The sequence below is a fragment of the Silene latifolia genome, chromosome X (genome assembly GCF_048544455.1).
Source record: "Silene latifolia isolate original U9 population chromosome X, ASM4854445v1, whole genome shotgun sequence".
Taxonomy (NCBI): Eukaryota; Viridiplantae; Streptophyta; class Magnoliopsida; order Caryophyllales; family Caryophyllaceae; genus Silene; species Silene latifolia.
The window spans coordinates 326,060,642-326,084,550 of record NC_133537.1 but is presented as its reverse complement, the minus strand read 5'-3'; the positions used below and the strand labels follow the sequence as shown (position 1 = coordinate 326,084,550).

Here is a 23,909-nt window from a genome sequence, read left to right as displayed (position 1 = left end):
CCCTCCTTTTTCTGATTCATCACATATACCCCTGAACTATATTACTTATTCCACACCATAACCTATGTCTTATCTTCCGTTAACTAACTTAACTTTTCCGCTACTTGCTCCCATTTTCCGTTAATTGCAAACAACTTTAGCACCTTCATCTTCTTTATCCACAATCTCCATCTTTTTCATCAGCAATCTCCATCTTCTTTCATCCACAATCTTAATGACTCTATGTAACTGTTCTCATCATCCACTATACGCATCATTTCCACCAACCATTTTCATGTCTCACTAACAATTCATATCCTCTTATTTAATAAAAACAATTCATTCACACAATTTTTTTAATCTGATTAATTTTGAAGTAATCTTCAAACCTCCAACTACTTTGAAAGTTTCCTTTCTCTTCAAGTGTCTCAAAACCCAGAATGTTAATAATGTTTGACATATGCTCTAATTTAAGTATTTGGATTTCACAAATTAATTGATTCGTGAAGTTACCCGGGTTATAAATAAGTTGTAGGATTTGATTGATTCGTGAAGTTAGCCGGGTTACACAATTTGATTGATACGTGAAGTTAGTCGGGTTATAAAACTATGCGGTTGTTGGGGTAGATTTACGTAATTCTTTGTGTTGTCGAATCATAGAGATATGATGGCCTTAATGGGTTAAACTTGTACAATTAACATTGTTATTAGAGAAACTAGTTTTCAACCCGTGCAATTTGCACGGGTATGAATTTATAATCATTGAAATCGCTATGAATATATAAAGAATACTAAGTAATGAACATGTATATTTTAAGTGGTATTTCTTGTATATATTCATAGTAGAATAAAACACGGGCAAAATTTGCAAGGGGTTGAAACTTGAGCATGTTTTAAATTTGTGATATAGACCCACAAATTCGGTGTTGTAACATAGAACATAGTATATAATATATAATAAATGTAATGTATGAGAAATAATAAAAAGCAAACAAAATAAATATTGCTATAAATTGGAAATAGTTATCAAATTTGAAAAGCGGTTACAATCAAATTGAAGAAACATAACTATAAAATTAACGAAAATAGTCTAATATCATTCCAAATATTGGAAAATTTCATGGTAGACTACATTTGTTGTTGTATTTGATGTAACCTTATTACTATCACAAATCAAGAGTTTCAAACCTTCTTTTCTTGTAACTCTGGAAAGCGCTACGTAAAGCTGTCCATGATTAAAAACTGGTCGTGGAAGGTAGATGCTGACATGAGATAATGATTGTCCTTGACTCTTGTTTATAGTCATGGCAAAACAGACCGCGATGGGGAATTGCCTTCTGCTAAAACGTACCGGGAATTTACTGGAGTCCGACGGAGTTAGTGTTAGTCGAGCAATATGCACGTGATCACCTTTATGACTACCTGTCAAAACCGTACATCTAATCACGCCTGACGCTAAATCAGTCACAATTAATCGTGTTCCATTACACAAACCGCGTGATTGATCAATGTTCCTGAGAAGCATCACCATAGCACCAACCTTCAACTTCAGCTCATGGTTTGGGAGTCCTGAACATTTAATACTATTGAGGTATTCAGTAGAATGAAGGTCAGGGTCACCTATGCCTCTATCATCGTTAGAAACTTCATCAGAGCTTAGATATATCACCTCCTCCTCATCGATTTTCGACAACACGTAGTCATTTAACGCTTCAACTATCTCGTGAGTAGGGGCGAGAATTGCCCTTTCTTGGAGGTAATCTGGGTTCCACAACTGGTTTTGTAGATCTGGATATGTGACATTTACTATTGATGCAATCAGATCTGCCACATGTTGAATGAGTAAGTCGTCTGGGAATTGAAGATCGACTTCCCCGTCATTTTCACCGCCCGCTAAACCATCTCCAATTTCCAAGAGCCACTCCGAGAATTTCCTTATATCGTCAACATTGTCGCTTGTCCTTCCACCTTGCAAACGCATGTTCTGTGTCAGTCTAAGGAAGAATACCTTGCAAGAACGCCACAAATATGATGAACAAAGAAAGAATACCTTGCAAGAACGCCACAAATATGATGAACAAAGAAAGAATACCTTGCAAGAACAAAGAAAGAATACCTTGCAAGAACATTGTCGCTTGTCCTTCCAACAGTTGTAACTAATAATGTTGGTGGACATATATATTGCTATGGTAGTTAAGGAAGAATACCTTGCAAGAACGCCACAAATATGATGAACAAAGAGATGCACGCACAACGTCTGCTCTACTTCCTTTGGAGACAACAGGTAGAGTTTGGCGAAAATCTCCCCCAAATACTACCACCTTACCACCAAACGGTAATTCAGCATTTCTCGCGTTCACAACGCGCATTACATCTTTCAAACTTTTGTCAACAGCCTCAAAGCTATGTTTGTGAGTCATAGGTGCTTCATCCCATATTATGAGTTTGGCCCTTATCAAAAGTTCCGTTAAATCACTACCAGGCTTAATTCAAGAGCAAGTAGAGTCCTCATTCACATTGAGCGGAATGCTTAATCTTGAATGAGCTGTTACACCACCAGGTATCAAGGTTGCTGCAATTCCGCTTGATGCAACTGCTACAACAATTTCTCCTTTACTTCGTATTCCAGAACACAAAGAACGCCAAATGAATGTCTTTCCAGTACCGCCATATCCATAAACAAAGAACACTCCTCCTCTATTTTTTAAAACAGCATCCATTATTTCATTGTAGACCGACCTTTGTTCATCAGTCATTGAAGAAAGCTGACGCTCATTTTCTTCCCTCAGTGACTGTTTGTCGTACGACAGTGCATCCATTACTAACGTGTTTCGATGGTGTGACGTTGTTGAAGAATCTGGAAGAGGCATTCCTTGTAATCTAGTCAGGCTACTCCCATTTAATTGAAGAGAATTTTCAATATCCATCAGTGCATAATTTTTCAACTCTTCATCAGTCAGTTGTAAGGCTGATAAGGGAAAAAAGGTGAATATATTATTGATCAACAAATAGATGTTGCAGAAGAATAAATATAGTGATACATAGAGTGGAAAAGTAAAGAAATCACCTGTTATTTAAAAATTATTATAATCAAGGAAGCCATAAATGTAGAGTGATATAAAAGACAAACCTGAATTTTTAAGAAGTTTGCGTTGCCTATAAAGTATATCGTCGGAAAGAAGCTGCCAGGTTTCTTCCCAAACTGTGGTCGGCATAGACAATGTACCAGACTGTAATAAAGTCGAAAAAAGGTTCCGAAGGTAGAATCCAGACCCCCAATCTGCAGCTTGTTTTATCGCATCAATATACTCTCTGTCATCACCAATTAAGCCCAATTTGTAACACGCTTCTCTAAATGTCGGACAGACATATTCGTCGACGGTCCTAATATCCTCAAAACACTTGGGGCCTTTAACATGATTCAACATGATTCTCATAAAATACAGCTCTCCGCACTTCGGTGGGACATGAACCAACCTACCAATCGTAAACCCTTTTTTTCTAAGGCTCCAATGGCGCTCCTTCTTCTTCCAAACAAATTTAGTTGGGAATTGAGAATATAACAATTCTTTTGCAATCTGCATATCCCGTTGTTCAGAATTATTGCAGGCCATCCAATTCAAGAACTGCGATACTCCCATCGATGATTTATCTACAAAATCAATGAAATCATCATCATCATCAAAAACAACAGGCTGCTCATCCGGAAGGTGGTACTGCAACCTTTCAACAGCTGGAGTCCTATAATGAATTTCAAAACCAAATAACCTCCATACAGCTTCACACGCGGATAAATATCGACAATCGTAATACCTCTTTATCTCATCAAATCGACCAGGATCGTCCTCATTGCGATGCATATAAGAGGACTGCATCGTAACTCGATCAGAGCCCTTGTTAATATACTTGAAGAGATACTTAATCGATCGAGATTGATTACACCATTCGACGTGGATATGAGCCCAATATTTCAATAACAACTGAGCGTTATATGGAATGACAAATTCGTTACCGATAGGTACATCGTCCTTTTTCACCGTAACTCCTTTCTTGCTTCTCTTGTATATAGGATAACCCTCACCGTCAACCGTTGTTCTTTCAGTACACGGCTTTGGGTAATGTTTTGAGCAGTTTTCCCCGACCATACACGGTGATGATAACTTTTCTTTACCACATGGGCCATGGAGCATGTACTCACAAACAGCAGCATGTAAGATAGGCTCCTTAATCGGATCAGGAATCTCGCCAGAAATTATTTTGTCGACATCTGCTGCTTCAGGGAACTTGTACTCTCGATGTAGGAACAATAGTATATGTGCATGGGGCAGGCCACATTTTTGAAATTCAATAGTATATACCACTGGAAAATAAATATTTGAAATGCATGAGATTATATACGGTACTGTTAAATAATAAATTATGTTTTTAATGAAACGGTTAACTTTAATGAGTACCTGCTCTAGCTTTTCCAAAAATGTGTCGATCTTTTAAATCTCTTATCAACTCATCGAGCTTAATTTTGAAGACATGACATAAAATATCTGGACGATCCTCCGATCTCAAGCCTCTTTTAGTAACGAATCGAACTATTTCCGGCCACTTGGGATTACACGTGAATGTAATGAATAAATCAGGATAACCGAACCACTTGCAAATAGTCATGGTATCGAGATAATTCACTTTCTTCCACTTGTCACCACCTGGGAAACTCGAAGGGATAATATACCGAGCACCGACAGAAGATGGCTCGATGTCTCCTCTCCCAACAACATTTGAAAGGTTCTTGTAATTATCTAACCGAAGTCGTTCTTGGTTAAAACGAATGTAATTGAGCCTATGCGATTCAACCATCATATAACCATCAACTAAAAACTGGTGAAATGCCTTTCCAGATAGTAACAACGTTGGAAATTCAATATCAGGTGATCTGTCTTGTAGACGATAGGCAAACCACTCCCGACACGTTGTTTCTTCACGCGGTTGCTCGGTTGTGCTGACCCCAATAGAAGCTTCACCGTGTTGGATACCCAATCGATACCCATCATCCCCGGATGGGAATAACAAAGGATATTGGAGTGGAGTGTATAGAGGGTGTAACTCAGATATCCGTTGCAAACCACCACATGACTTCTTAACAATAATATCCTTTTTCTCCATATTTGAACCGATATCCCCTTCAATCAAAGCCGCAATCTCCGAAACCGTTGGACGATTATATGTTTTTCCATCTTTTTCTCTTCTGGAAATAAGTCTGATGCTCACTTCACTGTCTTTATCTATAGACAATTTATCCCTAACCATTCTAAACAGCTTAGCAAGAGGATTGTATTGGTCAATCATATTTTTTAACAACCGAATAAGATCATCGTTAAACCTAGAGGGATCGTTGGGACTGCATTTTTAAAAGCACCACAAATTAATTGAAGATTTTTGTAATAAGAATAGATAATTATAATGTAAAATGGAATCAAATTGAATGAATTTCGACAATACATAAAAAAGAAATTAATATAAATACCTGATGGCGGTTTTACGATTATAAACTTCTTCTTCGGTGTCATATATATATACAATTGACAGAACTTAGGACTTGACTCTGCAGGCGGGACTAAAGTACCTATTCGATGAACGTTTTGACCTCCCATCCGAAAAGTGTAAGGACCTCTACCTTGATTGATGGAATGATCAATTTTACCACCCATGGAAGTAAAGGAAAACATGGAATTATAACCTCTGATGTTTTCTCTAAAATGCTTGCTTAACCGATGATGTCCATTCAAAAGAGACTTAAGGATTTCAGGTGGCTCATGTAAGTATGGGAGAACAACTTTGCCGTCCGAACAACATAGTGAAAATTTTGGACGTCTTGTACCACGACTTTTTTGTTTTCTCTCCTCAAACCACATTTGCGCCCTACATTTTTCACATTCATAATCTGGATCTCCAATGTCCCAATATCCTTCCCAATCTTGTAAAAAAAATTAAACGTTAATATGTGGCACATAATAATTATTATATAGAAATTCAGTTAATGACTGACGTCGGATTAATAAGTTTGAAAATATACTTACTATCATTAATTAAGTCAACGGATGAGGTTTGTTGAGTTCGTGAACATTCTCCAAGTGAAAAGGATGAATTTATTACATACTGACATGAGGTTTCTTCATTTGGAGTTATAGAAGGAAGAACTTCATTTAAAGATTCACCATACTCGGCACATAGATCTCTTACCAATCGCTCAACCACATCTGTTGGACTACATATTTCTCCTAAATCATGTTATTAAAAACAATTATGAAGGAATATGATATTGCACATGACAAACTATGATATATAACATATAGAGATAGATATATACCTGTAGCGGTGGAGCTAAGCGGTGTAGTTGGGGGACTGAATTGAGAAAAGACATGACTAACATTACCAGTACGTTTTTTAGTTGAAAACGTTTTCCTTTTATCTCTTGCCGTCTTCGCCCGTAACTGAGCAGGCGTTACAATGGGAGCATCGGGAGGTGATGAGATAGGGCTAAAAATTACATTACTTGATCGTAATGTGATTGAGTTTTGTTCACGTACATGTCTTCTCGTATTTTGACTTGCGGTTCGAGAAACTGCAAGTTTTTCAAAAAAACATTTATTAGAAAAGTAATTTGCAGAGGTTTGATTTAAAATGTTTTTCGTTAATTAAAATTAAAACGTAAGAAATTGTAAAAATAAAAAAAATAGCGATGTACCATTTGTAATGTCAGAGAGCGGCGTACGGGTATTTGACATTGGTTGTTGACTTGAATCATAAATATCTTGTCTTGTCGGTTGACTCGAATCAACTATAATGTGCAAACATAAATTAAATGAGAAATTATACAAATGAGAAAGTACAAAGCAAAAATGTTAATATGAAAATATGAGGCGTTTATGAAATAAAAAAAACCGAGTCAACTCTCTTACAAATACTATATGATATGGATTATAATGGTTCGGACTATAACAAATGGGCTGTATAATTGCTTGCTTTTACACAGCCCAGAATATGCTGACCCCATATTAAACCCTAAACATCTACTATATAAGGCCTCAGGCATGTTAATATCGTCACAAATTCCGCCTCCTCGTCTCTCTTATTTCACCTACCCTCATCTCTTTCTTTCACCTACCTTCATCCCCTCCTCATCTCTCTTCTTTCACCTACCCCTCATCTCTCTTCTTTCACCTACCCTCATCTCCCTAAATCATAAATCCGCCATTGAAGATCCTATTCCGCCATTCATCTCTTCATTCTTTCAGTCATCATCATCTTTCCACCTACTACATCCTCTCAATAAACATCTCATCACCTCATTCCGTCCGCCTCTATCCCGGACCATAGGTTTTGCAAAAAAAAAGATCCGTAAAAAATGAATACAGATTAAGTAAGTCGTAAAATATTAAAGAGGAAAGTCGTCCTCAAATGATTAAAGACGGAGATCATCCTGGAATGTTAAAGATCAACGAAGACTATTTCATGGTGAAGAATGCAAGTCCGGTGAAAAATGGAGGCCAAGATTGTTGATGAAAGGTACACATAATTAATTTCCCCCTCTTTTTAGTGACATGCATATAAATTTATAGAAATAGCATGAAACGATTGTTAAAAAAATATAAGCTACTGTGATATGGAAGCTTAAATTCCGAGATTATAGCTTCAAAGTAGGGTCCTATTTTTTACCACAAAAATAGGGTCCTATTTTCAGAGAGTATATAAAATTAATTTGTGATTATTATGTAATATAGCGTTTTTAGGTTAAAAATATGTAGATCTATGCTTTCAAAGATGAGATTTATTATTTTGTTGATTTAAAAAAATGTTATTCCACTATGTTAAATTAAGGTGTTTTTTATATTAAATACTAAGTTTTTTTAGGTGATAAATAAGTAGATCTATGATAAACAAAGTAATGTTTATTTTTTAATAAATATTTTTTTTATGCAGATTTGAATAGTCGGAAAAATCTAATTTGGTTTATTGATGTTAATTGTTAAAATAAAAAATTCGACGAATGTGTGATTATTTTTGTTGATTTTTCTGTTCGCAATGAACCGATCTAGGATGTCAGTATTGGTTATAATTTTGGTTATCACATATGGATTTTTTAATTACTGGATTTAACTATATTGTTAATTTAATTTGTTGTGTCATATTATTGATTTTATTTGAAGATATTCATTGAGTTAGGCTGATTTTCATCTTATAAAAACCCTAAAAAAGTGAGTGAAATTACTTTTTGATTCAATTGGTTTTTTGGTTAAGTTAATGCACAATTTCGTTTCAATTAATTATTTTTTTTTAATTTAATCTCTAGCACAATCTAGAGGATTATAACCCGACCCGAGGAAGGTACCGTGTACAAATCCAATTGCATGTGACCTAACCCAATTATATGTCATTTGACCCAACACAATTATATTTCACCTAGCCCAATCCAATCAAGTCTGACCGTGCCCATTTTAAATTGGGTTGTACCTTAACACAATTCGGGTATGACTTGAGTTTATCCAATTCCAGCCCAACCCAAACATGGGTTGGCCTGGGGCAACCCAACACAACCAGGTGTACACGACCCGACCCGACACTGACCAAACATGACTTGACACGACCCAACAAATACCAACATGGGTTCACCCGACCCCACCCATATGAACATGGTTTGACCCGACCCAACCCATACCAACATGGTTTGACCCGACCAAACCAATACCAACCTGGTTAACCCGACCCGACCCATACCAACATGGTTGACCCGACCCGACCCATACCGACATGGTTGACCAGACCCGACCCATACCGACATGGTTGACCCGACCCGACCCATACCAACATGGTTGACCCGACCCGACCCATACCAACATGGTTGACCCGACCTGACCCATACCAACATGGTTGACCCTACCCGACCCATACCAACATGGTTGACCCGACCCGACCCATACCAACATGGTTGACCCGACCCGACCCATACCAACATGGTTGACCCGACACGACCCATACCAACATGGTTGACCCGACACGACCCATACCAACATGGTTGACCCGACACGACCCATACCAACATGGTTTTTTATTTCAGTTTGCAATTTATGCGTTTTCTTTGCATGAATTCATCAATCAATAATGACATATGTACTAAAAACAATTAATAATTTAATGAAGTCAAATGATTCATGAAATCCTAATTCACATGCGTTTACCTTAATTGAGCAACATGTGTTTTGCCTAACTATAACCACATACCTCTTAACCCAGATCGGTTTCCACCTGACCTTAGCGACATGAGTTTGTCTTATACTAATATCGTTTTACTCTAAATTTCAGGTTTGAACATAAAGTGTTCCGGGTGTAATTCCGGAGCAGGATTATGACCACTTAAGCTTGTAGAATGACGTCGTTTTGCTTGTCTCTTCCTTTCGCTCTCTCCTGTAAAAATGAACAAACTGAGGGCTCGGCTTGGTACCGAGCGTACTCACTCCGACGCTCAAGTCAGTAAACTTAAAGAGATAAGTTATGTGTTAACTTGGCAAAGTATATTGTAGAGAGATAAGGGAGTTTTATACCAGATTAAGATGATATTCAGATAGTTTTTGGGATCCTTTTCTCAATGAGAGAAGTGCAGTATTTATAGACTTTCACCTTTTGTCACGTAGTGGCCAAGTGGCTAGCAGGTGGAAAGACTATCTTACCCTCGGCCGAGGGACCCATGCCGGGCCGGCAGGCCTGGTTGACTTCATGCGTCTCGGCCGGCTAGTTACCGAGACCGAGGCCCAAGTGACAGGCCGACATCCCGTGTCGGTTAGGCTGCTAATACGTTGACTTGCTGTCATTTATCTTTGACCTTGCTCAATGTGTTGACTCGGTCAGCGGGTGCAGAATATGCCCCATCAATTTGCCCCCAGCGTAGTCTATGCCGTGATATGGACCTTCGATGAGTGTTGAGCGTATTCTGCGCATGTTGAACTTCTTCCTCGGCTTTGTTCTGTTCAGGCCGTACCATATCCCCCCTCCACATGGTTGTGTAATGGACATCCAATGTGGAAAAGAAAATGGCGCTGGCCGAGAGCAGGGTTGAGGATGCCGTGTGCTCTTGATTGCCTCCGGCCGGTGCTGCCAAGCTTAGTTGATCAGCTGGCCGTTGGCAAGTAGATACCAAGGAGCGTGTCGAAGAAGATTTGTCACTGTGTGTCGATTGATATTCCGTGGCTGCATGCTCGACACGTGGCCTGGTGCTGATTGGTGGACGCTTCATGGGCTTTGCTCTGATTGGTCCACCGAATGGGCTTTGCCCTATAAATTGAGCAGTTAGCCCCTCATTTTGGCCATCAAACTTCATTTTCTCAAAAAATTTCCTCTCTCTTGTTTTTTTCGAAGAAACTTCTCTCTAGTTTTCGAAGCGTTACTCGGCATAACACTTTCTTCCAAGGTAAACAAACAAATTTTTCCAACTTTTATTTGTTAAGTATTTATTGTCACCATGTCTTCTGCTGATGCTCAACCCAGTACCTCTGCGCCGGGGGGCGAACCGTCCTGATGAACAGGAGCCACTGGTTGTCATCCCGATAGGGTTCGGGGGGCGCTTGTCGCCTTCTCCTGAAGTTGATGAGAAATTTTTGGAGGTTTTTGATGATGATGATGATGAAAGGACCCATTCCGACTCAGAGAGGCCGCATTATTCGTGGCACGGCGAAGCCTGTTCGATCAATCCTGATCGTGTTTGGACGAACAAGTTCGCTAGTTGTTCCGGGCCTGATCTTTTTTAAGACCATTACTCCTTCGGCAGGGGGTATAAAATTGTTGTCCCTGAGGGTGATCAGGCAGTCTGTTGCCCTCCCGAAGGCTGTATCGGCGTGTACATCAGACATCTGGAGTATGGGCTCCGATTTCCTCTTAATGAACATGTCGCGGCCATAATCAAAGCCATGAACGTCGCCGTGGCACAACTGCATCCGTTGGCCATCAGGACGATTATTGGCTTCGTGTGGCTTTGTCTCTTTAAGGGGGAGGTCCCAACGGTTAACCTGTTCCGCCGGCTTCATCATCTTCGGCAGACTACCCTAGGTGGCACGGGGTGGTACAGCATGCAGACGGAGCCGGGTTACGTGACCGTCTCTAAGCTGACGTCTTGCAAAGAATGGAAGGGGCGGTGGGTATACGTCGAGGTTCCGGAGGACTATCCACTGCCCCGGTCCTTCCAGAGCCGCGTCAATTTGCGGTGTGAGAGTCAGGGGGAGCATGACAGATATGTCTCCCGTAGTAAGATTAAGATGGACGCCAAGAAGGTGTATCTTAAGGAGGATGAAATGCGGGCAATGAGGCTGTTTGAGGCTGAGAAGGTAGGCACGCCGAAGGGATGGATGCCCCCGACGCAGATCGTCCTTCAAGACGAGACGCTTTGCCACGTCGGCCTCATACCGGCCCTCGGCCAGGGTGAGTGGGGTCGGTGTGAGGCCCACCCTTGCTTTTATGCTTCTGTATTTGAGCCTTGGTTTATTTCTTTTGCTTAACTGTTGATTTTCTTTCTTGCAGACCGATTTGGCCGGGATCTCTCCGTCTCTATTCTAAACAAGTTGGGACTTGACCAGGACGGGAGAGTTGTTGAGCTGCATCCTAAGGCCGCGCCACGTGATCGCAGAGCGGCCCCGCACGAGCTTATGGAGCAGGCGATGAAGGCAATGGATGTGACGGCGACTCAAGCGGAGATTGGCGGTAACGTGCCGCGCCGGAGACCAAAAACAACGTCTACGGCGGCTACGACGCCAACTCCCACTCAATCTCCAATCCCCGCAGTCCAAAAGGATCAGATGGTCGTCAATGTCGACGAGGACGTCACCGTTCTTGAGTGTCCTCCTCCTTCAAATAAGAGGAAGGAAGCAACGCCTGCTGCTGCTGTTACCGAGGCAGTGAAAGAAAAGGGGTCAGCCGACCCTCTGTCCAAGAAGGCCAGAACTGGTACGGATCTAACCCATGGCTCGGATTTAGCAGGTTCTTTAGGCGTTCCTGATGACAGGCTCTCTGACATGTCAATGAATGTTGACATGGATGCTTTGTCTGGGTTTTTTGTAGATCGGCCTGTCACCATTTGTCGTTCTCACCGAACGCAATTGGAGAAGCAGCCTGTGCAGACGGGCGATCAAAATGTCACCGTCGACTCCTCATCCCAGAAGGTTTCCCCCGCCCAGCTTAGGGCGGAAGGCATAAGGTTGTCCAAGAGGCTGGTGAAGTGGGCTGAACTAGCCGGCGCTCATATTATGGAGCAAGAAAAGGTCATGGCTCAAGCTGCCCCTGCGCTTGAACGGCTTAGGCTCGAGCTTGCTGCTTCTAAGAAGGAGGCCGAGAGGACGAAGAAGGACTTCCAGGCCGCCATGAAGGACTTCCTCGCTGAGCGAAAGCTTAGGGAGGACGCTGAGAAGGGGGTCCTGGCCGAGACAGCTAAGGTTGAGTCTGCCTTGGCTGATGCTGCTAAGCTGCGGGAGGAGAAAGACAAATTTGAGGGCGGCTATAAGGCCGTGGTTGAGCAGAAGGAGAGATGGAAGTCCCTGCATTCGGCCGAGACGAAGGAGCACAAGGGCACAAAGGCTATCCTTGCTCAGAGGGAGAAGGATATTGAAATGCTGAAAACCGTCATCATCCCTGACATGTGTGCCCGGTACCGGGACCAAGCTGAAGATGCTACCAGGGATGCGATTAAAGAGCTCCTTCCTGAAGGCTCCTTCCCGTGGTAAGATTTTGACAAGCTTTTGGATGAGAAGGCTGGTGCTGCGGAGGCCAAGGCCGCGGATGAGGCGAAGGCGACGAAGGCCGCTCAGGAGGCTGCGGAGAAGGCGGCCCGGGATGCTAGGGTAAAGGAGGCCAGAGAGGAGGCTGAGAGGACAAAGACAAGTGAAGCTGCCAAGCTTTCCTCTGGGCCGCCCACCGTTGGTGATGCTGCTACTGCTGCCGGTGGCGAGCAGCAACAAGCATAGGGAGACGGGCGGTCGTCACCAGATTCACCCGGTCCTTCGGACAGCTTCAGCTGTTCGGGGGCCAACTATTGAGCCTTTCCTCCCTGCCATCCTTTTGGCGCTTCAAGTCTTATGTTTGTAACCTTTTGTTGTACCTTCTTTTTTTGTTAAACTTTGGTAGGTTGTGTTTAGGCTATCCCTATGGGAACGGCCGTCGACTTTGTTTTGCCTTGTAAACGTTTTTCAATAAAGTTTGTTTATTTGCCTTCGGCTTGGCCGAGGCTTTGATCTCATTCTCCATTGAGTTGTCTTCTTACGTTTTTAACATATTGAGCGCTTTTTCGTTTTTACCTTCGGCCTGGCCGAGGCAGTTAGATTGCGTATCTCAACTGTACTTAAACATTTTTAAACATGTTGGCATGTCGGTCGCTTCCTCCTCCACTCCCGGTCTTAGCCGAGGTGGTCAGATTTGCGCTTCCCAACTGCTGTTGTGAACATGTTAGCGTATCGGTCGTTTCCCCGTCACTCCCGGCTTTGGCCGAGGCATTTGAGGTTACGGCTCGACAGCGTTCGTATCTATAGACATATTGATCGCTTCCTCTGCCACTTCCGGATTGGCCGGGGCAACTAGATTTGCGTTCTCAACTGTACTTATACGTTCTTAAGCATGTTGGTCGCTTTCGCGAGTATCAACTGCATTTGTAGTGACTGCCCGGCTGTCGTCTACTAAGCATGTTATTCGCTTTTGCGAGTATCAACTGCCATTGTAGTGACTGCCCGGCTTTGGCCGTGGCGTTGGTACGACTACGGAGGGGACTCTTCATTTTGATGGAAAACTTGGACCACTCGTCATTAGATATAATCACGCGTTGGGGTGCCCACAACGGTCTTGGACACCTCCGCCGCTATATGAAGTATTTTCTAAGGTTGTCTGTGTTCCAGTGGCTCATTAGAGGCACACCCTCCATGTCTGTCAGCCGGTATGTCCCCGGCCTCATTTCTTCCACTACCTTGTAGGGTCCTTCCCAGTTGGCCGTCATTTTACCATGGATGTTTCCTTTGTTTGTTGCGGCCGACTTTCTTAGGACTAGATCTCCTACTCTTAAGTCTCCTTTGTGGAACCTACGGTTGTATGCTCTTCTCATTCGGTTTTGATATACTGCCAAGTTGAGCCGTGCCGTATCTCGACTTTCTTCGACCAGGTCTAAGAAGGCTCTCGTGCCTTCCTCATTTTCGACGGTTCAAAGGTTTGCGTTCTAAATGTCGCACCGCGCTTCAATTAGCGGGATGGCCTCGGACCCATAGACTAGGTGGAATGGATGCCACCACGTTGTTTGTTTTTTGTGGTTCGAAGTGACCACGGGACGCCGGTAGTTCATCACCCATCTTCCCTTTAGATCTTCAACCTTCTTTTTCAACCCGTTCGGTATTGTTTTATTAGCCGCCTCCGCCGCCCGTTGCTCGAGGGTGGCGGACGGAGGAGTATGCGAATTTGATACTGAGCTCTTCCAGCCAGTTCATCACCATGTCACTCCAAAACTCTCGGCCGTGGTCAAATACCATGACTTGGGGTAACCCAAAACGAGTTATGATGTTCTCCCAAATCACCTTTCTTACGGCCGCCGTGGTCTTGGCGGTACCGCGGACCCCGACCCATTTGGTGAAGTAGTTAACGGCGACGATCAGGTACTTCCTTCCTCCGGAGGCCGTCGGAAATGGTCCTAGTAAATCCATCCCCCATTGTGCAAATGGTAGGGGACTAAGTACTGGGTTGCGGGTCTCGGGAAGGTGCATGTATTACACGGAGCATGCATCGACAATTCTTGCACTTCTTGGTTTTGGCCCTGGAATCTTTCAGCATGGTAGGCCAGAAGTAGCCGGCTCGGAGAGCTTTGTGGGCTAGCGTTCTCGCCCCCATGTGATGTCCGCAGATGCCTTCGTGAATCTAAGTCAGTATAAGCTCCGCGTCGGCTGGGCCGACACATTTCAAGAGTGGTCTTATCACGGACCTTCTGTATAATTCTCCTTCGAACACCAAGTACCTTGCGGCGATCCTTCTTATCTTCTGAGAGAGACTGCGGTCCTCCGGTAACTCTTTTGTTAGTTTGTATTTCATTATCGGAGTCATCCACGTCGTCTCGGCTTCGATGTCGCCCACCATGCCGACGGTCTCGGTGATGCTTTTAGCATTTCGATATCCACCAAAGACACGGTTCGACGACATTCTTGATGCTTGAACTGGCAAGTTTTGAGAGAGCGTCGACTCGGTTGTTCTCAGACCTGGGGATGCACTGTATTTTGAAAGATTTCAATTTTGAGGTGTCGGCTTTTACCCTTTCCATGTACCTTACCATCCCATCGTCTCGAGCCTCATACTCCTCTCGGATTTGATTAGTCACTAATAGTGAGTCTGTTTTCAACACAACATGCTCCGCCCCGGCAGCTCTAGCTAACTCGACTCCAGTTATCACCGCCTCATATTCGGATTCGTTGTTTGAGGCCGAGAAGGTAAACTTCAAGGCGTACTCAAACTCGTCTCCGTTAGGGTGGTGATAAGGATGCGGCTCTGAGCTGTTTCGCCGTGGAGGACCCGTCGGTATACACTTCCCACACACCGGGATGTGATTCTTCTTGATATGTGCACTCAGCCAGGAAGTCTGCAAGCGCTTGCCCCTTTATCGAAGGCCTCGGTTTGTACTGAATGCCAAAGCCGGAGAGCTCCACTGCCCATTTGATAAGTCTGCCGGATTATTCGAATTTTTCTAACGCTTTCTCCAATGGCTGGTCGGTTAAGACCGTCACGGGATACGCGCCGAAGTAGGGTTTCAGCTTCCTTGCGACAACGACGACGGCGAGGGCTGCTTTTTCGATTAGCGGGTAATTTCTTTCAGCGGCTAGCAGTGTATGGCTGATAAAGTAAATTGGGTGTTGCTGCTTATTTTCTTCCCGACGATTACGAAGACCGACCGTGGCCGAGGTAACTGCTAAGTATAGATATAGCGTCTCCCCCAGCGTCGGCCTGGACAGGGTCGGAAGTGTTAGAAGGTGGGCTTTCAGCTGCTTGAAAGCCGTGCTCTGTTCTTCCCCCCAAGCTAAAGTCTTTATTCCCTTTCAGCACTTTAAAGAAAGGAGTGCTCTTGTCGGCCGGCCGAGAGATGAAGCGGGCGAGGGCCGCCATCCTTCCGGTCAGCATCATAATCTCTTTTCGATTTCTCGGCTCCGGCAGGTCTAGTATTGCTTGGACTTTCTCTGGATTGGCATAAATTCCCCTGGCGCTGACAAGCACACCGAGGAACTTGCCGGCCCGGACACCGAAGTTGCATTTCATTGGGTTAAGCTTCATCTTATATTTCCTTAGTGAACAAAATGTCTCGCTCAAATCGGCCAAGTGCTCGCTGTCAGACTTGCTTTTTACAATAGCATCATCGACGTAAGCCTCGATGTTTCGCCCTTTTTTATCTTGAAACACTTTGTCCACCAGCCTAGTGTAAGTTGCGCCAGCGTTCTTCAAACCGAACGGCATCATTTTATTCATGTATGTGCCCTTACCGGTGATCAATGCGCACTTAGGCATGTCTTCTTCGGCCATAAACACCTGATGATACCCTGAGAAGGCGTCTAGCAGGCTTAACATGGTGTAGCCAGCCGTTGCGTCAATTAAACTATCTATTCGAGGCAAGGGATAACAATCTTTAGGGCACGCTTTATTAAGATTGGTAAAATCAACACACATCCTCCACGCCCCTGACGATTTCCTCACCATTACAACATTGGCTAGCCACTCAGGGTAAGTACAAGGCATGATAAAGCCCGCCGCTAATAGTTTGTCTACTTCAGCTTTGATGGCCTCATCCTTCTCGGCCGAGGAGTTCCTCATCTTCTCGCTTGACAGGGCGAGCGGTGGAGAGTACGTTCAGCTTGTGAACGATCACCTCCCGGCTCACGCCTGGCATCTCGGCGGCTGAGTATGCGAAGACATCTTTGTTCTTCCTCAGCAGGGGTAGGAGCTCAGCTCTGAATTTTAGCTCCAGGCCGACACCGACAGTCACGGTGCGCCCTGGGTTAATTTCCACTTCCTCGGTCTCGGCTCCTTCGACCATGCCGACGTTAGTGTTCATCGGGTCGCCCTCCTGCTGCAAGGATGGGCTCTTCCCTTTCTCCGACTTCTTTGCCACTTTGAGGGATTGCATGTTGCACCCCCTGGCAGATACTTGGATGTTGACTATTTCATCTCTCTCGTCCTTTGAGACGAGCTTTTGTGCTTCCCCCCGGTCCGAGACATACATCAATGTCAGGGCCCGGATGGACATCACTGCATCGGCCTCGCTCAAAGTGACTCGGCCTATGAGAACATTGTAGGCAGACGAACCATCAATAACCACGAACTCAGATAAAACATTCTTAGCCGCGTCCGCTTGGCGAACATCACCGTAACTCGATTGACTCTAGGGGTACCAGGTAGGCCCGGAGAAGTCAGATAGCGGGTTAGCGCAGGGCTCGGTCTCCAATCTTCGGATCGAGATTAAGAAAGCACTCCCTGAACATGATGTTTGTGTAGGCGCTGTGTCAATCAGGCACCTTTTGACCAAGTGGTTGGCTATATCCGGGTGGACTACAAGCGGTCGTCCATTTGCGGGCGACGACTCCCTCGTAGTCCTTCTTCCCAATGGTTATATCGGGGATGGTGGAAGCGGGGATCGCTGTTTTGGGCACAAAGTTGATGGCCTGGTATAACTCATTTCAGGTGCCGTTTGTGCTCATTAGCTGACCCACCGTTCTCGTTTCCCACGATGACATCCTGGATCACTCCCATCCGTTGGAATACTCGATTTTCTATTCGCCCCATCGGCGCTTGCTCCTGGCCTCCGGCTACATATTTGCTTGAGGCTCCCCTTTCGGATCAGCTCTTCGATGGCGTTCCTCAGATGTCGGTAGTTGTCAGTTTTGTGGCCGGTGTGGCCGTGGTATTCGCAAAACTGGCTTGCGTCACCGTCCCCCCTGGCCTTGGGGGGCCTTGCCCATTTCTGCCCTTCAGTCTTGCTTAGGGTGAAGACCTCGGCGGGAGATTTAACCAGGGGGGTGAGACTACTGTACCGCTTCTGGGTGTACGGCCCCGAACTCCCCCCGGCGCCCGCCGAGTTCTGTTTCCTATTAAATCTCTCAGGCCGTGACCTATTCACGTCACGGTGACCTTCATCAACGTTGTCCCGGCGGCTCTTCCTCTCTGGGTGCCCAGCTTCACTGTGGCCTACCCAGGTTTTGTGATAGTCCTCCACCTTTACGGCTCGGTCGGCCATCTTTCTGGCGGAGTCCAGGTTGAGGTCTTCACACTTGATCAGCTCGTTTTTGAACTCGCCTTTCGGGAGGCCTTTCATCAGTGCGAAGGCCGCCAGTTCGGTGTTCAGCTCACGGATCTGCTGAACTTTTACGTCGAATCTCTTCACGTAGCTTCGGAGAGACTCGTCCTCCCCCTGTCGGATAGTGAGGAGATCTGATGTTTCCACGGCCCTTCTCTTGTTGCAAGCATACTGGGCTATGAAATTATCCCTCAGGTCGGCAAAACAGTATACCAAGCCATTAGGTAGCCCCTTGTACCAACTCTGGGCCATCCCATGCAGGGTCGTTGGGAAGACTCGGCACCACACCTCATCAGGCTGCTCCCATACCAACATGTACGACTCGAAAGCCTCGGCATGGTCGGTTGGGTCGCTATCCCCTTTGTATGATAGGAGCGGCAGCTTCAGTTTAGTCGGCACAGGGACTTCGAGGACATAGGCACTGAGGGGCTGTCTGACCACGTGTCGAATGACACGCGGCGATCGGCTCCTCGCAACCTTAGTCCGGCTTCTCTCCCTCTGGCGGGAAGGGCTTCTTGTTGTCCGACTTTGGTGAGTCGGACTTCTTTCATTCCTTCGGGGGTGGCCTCGTTGTTGCCGCGGCGACGCTGTCCTCCCGCGAGTGGGGGAAGGACTTAGGTCTGCCACTGCCACCACGGGCTCTACCGGCGTCCTAGCATGGCCTGCTCCTTGTATCGCTCCGGACAAGTTGTTCGGAGTCACTTTATGGGCCCTGGTAACCTCTGGATGCGTTGCCGTCACTGTCGTCGTGACAGGGGTGATCGGCGTACTACCCATCAGGTCCAGGAATAGCTTTAATTTGGCTGCATCGACCACATGTCCCATGACAGTGACTTGGCCGGTAGGCAGCGGTGTTTCTGGCTCTTTCGGCATCCCGTACGCCGGTTCAGTGACTCGGCCGGTGGGGGACTGCCCGATCTCAGAATTACGGAACGTGTCATCCTGGAAGAATGCAGTTCCTTCAATCACAGTTTCTTGTTGCTTTGACATCTTCTTAGCTTGCTGAATGGGTTTTTCTTTTGGTTTTTTTTTGTAAGGGAGGTGACTAGCTTTTAGTATCTATCCCCACAGACGGCGCCAATTGTTCCGGGTGTAATTCCGGAGCAGGATTATGACCACTTAAACTTGTAGAATGACGTCGTTGCTTGTCTCTTCCTTTCGCTCTCTCCTGTAAAGATGAACAAACTGAGGGCTCGGCTTGGCACCGAGCGTACTCACTCCGACGCTCAAGTCAGTAACTTAAAGAGATAAGTTGTGTGTTAACTTGGCAAAGTATATTGTAGAGAGATAAGAGAGTTTATACCAGATTAAGATGATTTTCGGATCCTTTTCTCAATGAGAGAAGTGGAGTATTTATAGACTTTCGCCTTTTGTCACGTAGTGGCCAAGTGGTCAAGTGGCTAGCAGGTGGAAAGACTATCTTACCCTCGGCCGAGGGACCCATGCCGGGCCGGCAGGCCTGGTTGACTCCATACCGAGGGGACTGGATGTGAGTACGCGGATATGCCTCTCGGCCGGCTAGTTGCCGAGACCGAGACCCAAGTGACAGGCCGACAGGCTTTGTCGGTTAGGCTGTCAATACGTTGACTTGCTGTCTTTTAGCTTTGACTTTGCTCAATATGTTGACTCGGTCAGCGGGTGCAGAATATGCCCCATCAATATGTAATACATAATTATGCAGAATACCCAAATAAAATTTCAAGATTTTATATTACAACAAAAATGAACTACATTTTACATTACAATAATTACCAAATTACAAATAAACTACATAGTAAAATAGCCAAACAATAATTTGCAAAATCATAAAAAAAAGCTATACAGCTTACAAAATTTCAAGATTTTATAATCTGCAAAACTATATAAATAGCCAAAATGATAACAAAATCTAAATACTTAATGATTACAAGTATTGATAAAGTTAAATATCACATATAACTAGCCAATGTACATAAAATATCATAATAAAAAATAACGATAATCAAATACTTTAAAGAAGTAATTATTTTCAAAATAGCATTACAAAATTTTCGTTTTAATAATTACCAAAACTATGAAAAATAACAAATATCGATAATCAAATACTTTAAAGAAATAATTAATTTCAAAAAACCATTACAAAATATCCGTTTTAATAATTACCAAAACTTTGGAACTATTATAATAATTTCAAAATGCTACATCTCAAAAATTTAAATTTAAATCATAGTTCAAAAAATTCTCTCAGATCTGGTCAGACCGCCAATCATCACCGAGAATTTACTTGGAGCAAAAATTTCCGGCAACTATCTAACAGCCGCCATTCCAGTTACGGAAGGTGGCAATGTTAGGCTACCAAGATAAATCCGCGTCAACAAGTTTATTAGAGCGGCCTAATTTTCATCATAATTTATGATTTACGATAATAACTCAAATTTGCACTCTTGGGCCAACATCAGTCCAATCCACATTCCCATGGCCTTTTAGATATCCAGCATGAACAGAACATTCCAGAAGAATAATTACTTCAGTTACAAACATAGTGGAGGAGTGGAAAAGAGAAGTTAGCAGCAGTTTTTCCCACTAATTAGGGCAACTACAAGTCTGTGCCTTCTATAAAATAAACAGAACCAAACATCACACTATATCATTTACACCATCAAAAAATATTCATAAACATGGCAAATCAAGAAGCAATTCCAATTTCAAGCATCAAGGAGACTACTCCAAGGACAGAATTTATCAAGGTCCGGGTAATTCGGATGTGGCTACGAAAATCGGACAAGAATCCATCTGTGGTACAAGGCGTAGAACTTATACTTGCTGACCAAAATGTATGCTCACCTTATTTACATTTTTACATCATATTACTCCACCATTTATGTTTAATTTATGTAGCAAACTAATAAAACATTATTGTTAACAGGGAGATACCATACAAGCAACAATCAAGAAGAATTTGGTGAAGATTTTCTTAGAAGTGCTCAATGAAGGTGACACGTATAAGATAAGGAAATTTAATACTTCGTCCAATAGACTCGGCTACGACATGGCAACATATCATCAATGCAAGATCTGGTTTGAGTACAGTACAAAGGTCATACCAGCACCAATTCCAGACATTCCTCATACTGTTCATACCTTCTACACATTCAAAGACTTTGCTATGGGCGCAATGCCGGATAAACTCTATGTTGGTATGCATATTTCACCTAATCTCTACCAAAATTTCTGACAAAATTCATTTTAAGTAACATATGTCTTACTATGCAGATGTTATTGGACAACTTGAACATGTTTACCCAATCAAATTAAACGGTGATGGAACAAAGAGAATGACAATCGTTCTAGGAAACTATGAGTAATACACTATGTTTTTATTACGTAGTTTTTGTAAACAAATATCTTCTTTTTTAACAAAACATGCATCTTATAAACACATTTTTTTTTCAGGAACGAGCAACTGTGTTGTACAGTTTTTGGTGATTATGTTGATCAAATGACAAAAATTGAGAATGAATTCAAAAACAAAAACAAACCAACTTTGGTTTTGCTCTACATCAAAAGATCTGTCTATAATGGTAAGATTATATAGTCCATATTTTATGCAACAATTCTTACACTTTATACAATGCAAAAATACATTTTACGCAAGCATTTCAGTTTAATCTAATGCCATATGATCAATAATATAATTTAGGGGAAGTGAGCATCAGCACAACATGGGGAGCAAGTCAAATTTTAATCAACCCCGATATGTTTGAAGTTCGTCATTTCAACCAACGGTAATTAAAGTTTTTCTGTTTGCATGTCAAACTTCAGTTACGATTCCAGCAACTTAAATTTTAAAACATTTCTTTTCAAAGTTGTTCTGTTTGCATTTCAAATTATTGATAAAGTTTCATCAAATTATTGCGTTATGATTCCAGCAACTCAAACTTAAATATCATCAAATTCAAAAAAACACATCAGAAAAAGTACAAATATAAGTAAAAACAAGCAAAACAGGCCAAATTATTGATAAAGTTTCATTGTATCATTACCAGTTTCTCAGCTGCTGAAGGGGTCCAAAATCTGTTTGGTGTTCCAGAGAATGCAACTCACCATCCAGCCATTCTCGCAAGTGCAAACATTAAGTCATTAGACGAAATTCAGACCTTGACTCAAGGAGGTTCATATGTGACAATGGCTACATTTGTAGAATTGGCAACATCTGGTGTGAGTTGGTTCTACAATTCATGCACGGAATGTAGAGCAAAAGTTCAAATGAAGGATGACGGTTTATGGTATTGTGATAAACAACGACCAAACAAACCACCATGCTCTTTAAAGGGGGTTGGCACGAAATCAGCTATTCCTAGGTACAAAAATACTATCCTAACATGTGGTATTTATTTATTTACACGATACTATGTAATGCAATTCGGGAGGCTACAAATTACAAGTACAATAAATAAATGACATAAAATTACACCAAACAAAAACAACACAACTAAAACATCACAATTTTGTTTCAATACAGGTTCCAAGTTAAATTCATTGTGACGTATGAAGGCAGCAACTTATGTGAATTTATCATTTGGGATGATGCTATGACGGAATTGCTTGGAAAAACAGCCCAACAAATACTTGATGAAGATGATGTATTCCTCAAATTATTTTTACTATTAATTTCAGAACATCAATTATCACATTTTCCCATTTTCGTCTAACAATTTTCGTTCTCCATTTCAGATTTTCACCCTTGTGCCACCACCAGATTTCAGGCCTCTTATTGAGAAGGAATTTATTGTCAAAATCAGGGTTACAAAAGAGTTCAACATTGACCAGAAATCGCTTTCCTATGGTGTCATATGCTTATCTGATGATCCTACAACAATATCTACGTGGAAAAACATCCATGCTGCATCAAAGGTTCTTGAATTTACATACTCTAAATTTTACAATACAATCTGTATATTTTACATAAACAAAATTCATGTCTTAATGCACCAGGAAAAATCAATGTCAATTTCATCTTCCAGCAAGGATACCAACACTGACTCCATGATGGTTGATCTTTTAAATTCCTTTCCCTTTATTACGTGAAATCCTACTGCTTATTCTTTTTACTTACAATATTTTAATGTGTTAGGAAAAGTTGAGGGAGATGACTGAAGACGAACCTGCCAGGGAAGTTGAGGAGTTAACGCCACAGAAAGGTATTGTGGTAATGGTTGAAACGCCGGACAAATCATCTGCAACAAAACAGCAAGATATCAAAATGGGAAAGGCTCCAATGGATATTTAAAAAACTTTATTATTAGTGTTTTTTCGGTTTTGGACTATGTTTTATAACCTGACTGTTTCTTTATGTTTTTGCACCGTTATTTGGACTATGTTATGTATTTCAGTTTTAGAACTTAATTTGATGTCATTTAGTACAAGTGTAATAGTTATACTAGGAAATATCGCTGCAGTAGACTACGCAGCAACCAAAGCATAAAGATTGGACCACCAGCAAATTCCAATGAGCAGCTGCAGCAAATTTCAACGAGGAAATGAAGGCTAATGCAAAGATGAACTAGGACAGCAAGCAAACAATAGAACCAAAAGTGTATTACTTTCCAGAATGATGCTT

At 42.9% G+C, this 23,909-nt stretch overlaps 2 protein-coding genes and 1 pseudogene across 2 annotated transcripts; 1 reads left to right on the top strand and 2 right to left on the bottom strand.

Annotated features, from left to right (window-relative positions):
- Nucleotides 1–1,075: 1,075 nt before the first annotated feature.
- On the bottom strand, nucleotides 1,076–2,849 carry LOC141620769 (ATP-dependent DNA helicase pfh1-like; annotated as a pseudogene).
- A 455-nt stretch (nucleotides 2,850–3,304) lies between these two features.
- Nucleotides 3,305–5,319, bottom strand: LOC141620768 (uncharacterized). Its single transcript, XM_074437555.1, has 3 exons — nucleotides 4,434–5,319; nucleotides 3,461–4,339; nucleotides 3,305–3,363 (listed from the first exon to the last, which is right to left on the bottom strand). Exons 1-3 carry the CDS (start codon nucleotides 5,317–5,319, stop codon nucleotides 3,305–3,307), a joined length of 1,824 nt encoding a protein of 607 aa, XP_074293656.1.
- A 15,648-nt stretch (nucleotides 5,320–20,967) lies between these two features.
- Nucleotides 20,968–23,579, top strand: LOC141620767 (uncharacterized). Its single transcript, XM_074437554.1, has 8 exons — nucleotides 20,968–21,123; nucleotides 21,216–21,486; nucleotides 21,563–21,650; nucleotides 22,336–22,575; nucleotides 22,812–22,932; nucleotides 23,024–23,203; nucleotides 23,285–23,341; nucleotides 23,424–23,579. The coding sequence occupies exons 1-8, from the start codon at nucleotides 20,968–20,970 to the stop codon at nucleotides 23,577–23,579; spliced, it is 1,269 nt and encodes a 422-aa protein (XP_074293655.1).
- Nucleotides 23,580–23,909: the final 330 nt, after the last annotated feature.